This window comes from Juglans regia, chromosome 13 (genome assembly GCF_001411555.2).
Source record: "Juglans regia cultivar Chandler chromosome 13, Walnut 2.0, whole genome shotgun sequence".
Classification (NCBI taxonomy): Eukaryota; Viridiplantae; Streptophyta; class Magnoliopsida; order Fagales; family Juglandaceae; genus Juglans; species Juglans regia.
Window position 1 is genome coordinate 18,260,057 of NC_049913.1, and position 4,750 is coordinate 18,264,806.

At 36.5% G+C, this 4,750-nt stretch overlaps 1 protein-coding gene across 1 annotated transcript; it reads left to right on the forward strand.

Annotated features, from left to right (window-relative positions):
- The first annotated feature begins 887 nt into the window (after nucleotides 1-887).
- On the forward strand, nucleotides 888-2,226 carry LOC108996760. The gene is made up of 3 exons (XM_018972778.1): nucleotides 888-1,177; nucleotides 1,308-1,533; nucleotides 1,678-2,226. The coding sequence occupies exons 1-3, from the start codon at nucleotides 888-890 to the stop codon at nucleotides 2,224-2,226; spliced, it is 1,065 nt and encodes a 354-aa protein (XP_018828323.1).
- Nucleotides 2,227-4,750: the final 2,524 nt, after the last annotated feature.

The window sequence follows — 4,750 nt, forward strand, 5'->3', positions numbered from 1 at the left end:
TGAGGTACTGACACAGACGGTGCTTGGCGGCGTAGTGGCACGCAGATTAGCTTTGGGGTGGCGGTTTATTGAAAGCAAACCGAGCCCTTCGGTTTGGTGTTTTAGAGAGAAGTGATGGTTGGCTGTGGTCTGTATTGAGGTTGGGGGGTGGAGGCTCAGATGTGTTTAGATGGCTAAAAGTGTGAAGAGAGGGCAGCGGTGCTGAATCTAAGTTGAGGATGCTTAACACATATATATAAGATATATATAGTAAAGAGAATAAAAACCTAGGGGAGAGGAAGGAATGCTTGCATGAAAAAGGAAATTGGACACAAACTATGTGATGGAGTCTGGAAAAATGATTCCATGGACTGGGTTCTTACGTCTAAAAAGAAAAGAAAAGAAAATAACATAGCATAACATAAAGTAAAGAAAAACAAAATATACTTAGGCCCACGACTTGGACTCTTAATGAGATTATTGCATGGCTTATATCTAAAGTTTTGGGTCTCTAATCAACCTAAAATAAATATAATTATCCCATAAATTTTCTGATGAACATCCACTTGATCCATTAAAGACTTTAAAACCTAATTATCAAACCTATAGAAAAAATTATGTACCGCCAAAAACTATCTTAGGCTCAATCTCTCTTCTAAAAATTTTACTCGTAATCCCAAATGATTTTTCATAACCATAACCCAAAAATTTTGTAAAGTGGCTTGGCTGGCTCGAGTGTTACAGACTGGGATTGAGGCATTTCATGGATAATCAGACATCTCTGCATATGAGGTTAGCTTGGAATCTTTTGCAAGGTAACTCTCTCTGGGCAAATTTTTTTATGGCTAAATATGTGGGTCGAACCTTGGGTCCTTATTGATGTTAATAAAGGCTCAAGATTTTGGAGAATGGTTGCTCGTTGTGTTCCTTTGATTTTGAATAATTCTAAATGGAGAGTTAAAGATGGTGATATTTTTTTCTGGTATGATAAATGGAGGGACAATGGTCCTTTGTGCAATGATCGGCCGATTGTGGGTCACCCTTTGCTCAAAATTAAAGAGTGTCAGTTGTCAGATAGTTGGGATGTGAATCTCCTAGAGAATTTTGTCGGATTAGAGAATGTGGATCATATTGTTGCCTCTTTATCCGGGGCTAAATTTGGGGAAAGATGTTCTAGTTTGGACTCCATCAGAGACAGGTATGTTTTCTACCAAATCTGCTTGGCATTGTATTCAAGTCAAAGGATCAAGGTTGGATTGGCATTCTTGGATTTAGCATAAAAATCTTCATCTAAAAATGTCTATTCATTTCTGCAAGGTTTGGCATAGGGCTTTGAGTGTTGATGATAGATTGCGTCGTGTTGGCATCCCTATTGTTCCCAAATGTCATTGTTGTATTGCAGGGCATTATGAAGACATTAATCACGTTCTCATTGAGGGAGATTTCCCAAAACATATATGGTCTTTTTTTGGTAACCTTTTTGGACTTCCAGTTGGTAGTAATTCGAAGTTGCAGGTCTCCTCTTGGTTTCGGCATGCTCAGGCAAATTCTCAGGTGAGTATTATTATTGGTTTATTACCTGTCATTATTACTTGGAGACTTTGGAGAAGGTGATGTCTAGCTCGAACGGAGGGTAAATTGGAAGCTCACGATGCGGTCATTAAATCTATTTGTATTTGGATCGGTACTCTTTGCCAGGAAATTGAAAATCCTTATAGTTTATCCAGTTATGATGCCATGATACTTGAGGCTTTACAAATTCAACCGGTTTTGTTAAAGGTAAGGCAATGCAAATTAATCAAGTGGCATAAACCGCCTTCAGGGTGGTTTAAATTAAATACAGATGGTAGTAGTCTTGGGAACCCAGGTGCTAGTGGTATTGGTGGAGTTATTCGTAATGATCAGGGTAGGCTTATGCAGGCTTTCGCCTCTCCTATTGGTCCTGGCACAAATAATAAAGTGGAATTATTAGCGCTTCTTACTGGTTTGAGACTTTGCAAATCTCTTCATATTTTGAATGTGATTGTAGAGGTTGACTCTTTGGTGATTATCTCTTGGTGGAATAGGGGGAGGTGTGGGATTTGGTACCTGGAGGATTATTGGGAAGAAATTGTTAGTTTGGCTCAAGTCCTTACTTGTCGGTTTCAACACGTGTTACAAGAAGGAAATAAGATGGCTGATTGGTTGGCAAAGGAGGGTGCCAATGGCGTCGATTTGACCTATACTAATAATTCTATTTTGCCTTAGGCCCTTAGAGGTTTATTGTGTTTGGACTTGTCTGGTATTCCTTCATTAAGATGTCGTTGAGTTTTTTTATATTGGTAGTTTTTTGTGGTTCTTTTTATAGGCTTGTTTAGTCGCGCCTTCTTTATAGGCTTATTTTTGGTTGTTCATTGTTTTATGTTTGTTGGTTGGTTTTGTCCTTGATTGTAACCACGGTATTCTTCCGCCATAAGTGAGGGCTTATTAATAAATTTGGGACTGGGCTGCTATGTGGGTGGCTACCGGCTCTTTCCAAAAAAAAAAATCATCATTGGACTTGGACTTCACAAATTCAATTCTTGAGAACGTGAGGTGTGCTGACAAGACAAGTGTTGTCCTCATGGGTATTATCACTAATATTTATCTGTATTAATATTATTTTTGTGGGGAGATTATTTGATTGGATATGTGATTTAATTTGTTGATAATTATCCTCAAAGTTGCTTCCAAACTTTTGTAGGTTTCAATGTTATATGCAGTGAATGGTTGGCTCTTGGGTTCTCATTAGGAGTTCTTTTATGAAGTGCTTCCACTTGAATATTCCATGTAGGCCTTACTGCATTGATTCTGCCAGAGCACAATTATAGGTAGACTTCTATCCACCCTAGCTCTAAGAAAACTCCCATAAGTAAACGTTTTGCTTGCCCAAAGTATAACACGGTAAAACAACTTTATCTTTGTTATATTTGCATATTACTTTTTAGTTTCTGGAGTGTACTTTATCATATTAATTAAATGTTCGTACTGTATGTAGGGATAAGATTAATGTGAATTTTTTGTATGGGCGAATATACTTCATTTGATAGATGAGAACATTCATAGAAGAGAGAATGTAGTTCAAAAGTCATGGGAGTACCTTTCCTTTTCCGAATTTTATATGCGCAAGTATGAAGTTTGAGAAAGGAAAAACGAATATTATTATGTATGTATTGAGTTATATCAATTTTAATAGTTTTTTATTGGTTCGGTTAAATTATAACATGTAAATAGTTGGGTATGGTCTAGATAGTTTTTGTATGGATCAATTGTAATATTGCTCCCCCACCTGTCTTTTGTTTGCACTTGGCCAGCGAGGTGGTTATGATATTTTGGTTATGATGTACAAAATGGAGTATCCATATGTATGATATCCATATGTGTATGGAAATGCCGGTTTGTGAAATTATAGTGTTAGTATGGAGATTTGGAGATTAACCTATTTGTGAAATGTCAGTCTTGACATTGCAATTAACTTATTGAATTAGACTTTATTTGAATTCTAGAACTTGTCTAAGAATGGACAAGCTAAATTAGTGCTGATGACTGGCATTTCAAATATTTTTTTTTTCAAAGTTTCGTCACAAGATAGATGGAATTGCTGCATAAACTAAAAGAAGTAAGCCAGTCAATATTCATTGTCGTTTACTTGTCAAGAAAAAAAGAGCATTCCTATGAAAAGAAACTTGCTATCTATTGCAAAGGCACATGCACGTAGATCAGTAGACCATAACAGAGAAGGATTAGGCACATGGGTGGAATGACATAGAGCGATGTGTGGATGCAATTGTTTAAGATATGTTTTCTTCTAAATGAATACGTACATTTTAACACACCCTAAACATATATTCCGAACCATATTCATCATAATCTTTATCTTTTCTTTTTAATATAATGATAGAAGAACAATGATCTCCACGAAAAAAAATTTCACAAACTCTAACAAGTTTCAGAAGCAAGAATTGATTATAAAGGAGTGGATTTGACTATGGGTGGTAAAGTGATAAGAGAAATTTCAAAAGTAAATTCAACTCTTGCCATCTTGATGGTGAAGACAGATAAAGAGAAACAAAATAGCTGCAAATTTAGTCAGGTGCAGAACTCAACAATCCAACTTTTAATTGACATCAAAGGAAAAGGTTGATTCAATAGGCTCATAGCCGCTTCAACAGTCTGAGCAAAAAGAAAAGAAAAACAAGAAGAGTGTGAAATGCTATCCAAAAGTAATCTCAAGGGTCTAGGTTATAGAAAAGGCAATAACTAGAAACAATGGATCAAAGCAATTTGGAGAAGTATGTGCATAGCGAAACATTTTGAAGAACTCCAAATGGCAATATTAAGTGTTCCCATTAAATCATAGCTAGTTGTCAAATTTGAAGGAAGAGAAGGAAGAATGTAGGTGCAAATTGAGAAATGTACATTATAAGCAAGTACGAAGGAGGATGCGCAGTGATGCAAACCAAGGAGCTGGACATGCTGATCATACAAGTGGGAATGGAGCTGAATTTGCAAAAGACCCTTTGTCACTTCCTAGTGGCCCAATTACAAGACTTAGAGCCAAACGATTCAAGGAAGCACTAAATGGGCTAATCCAAGAGAATTGGGCTGATTCTAAAAAGACCAAGATGGGCTCAAATAATATTCAAGACTTAGTCCATGTCATCAAGGCAATTGAAGAGGCTAATTAGCACATAGAAATATGATGAATGGTCTGACCATTAAAGGACGTGAATTTGTTAAGTTTCAAGAATAT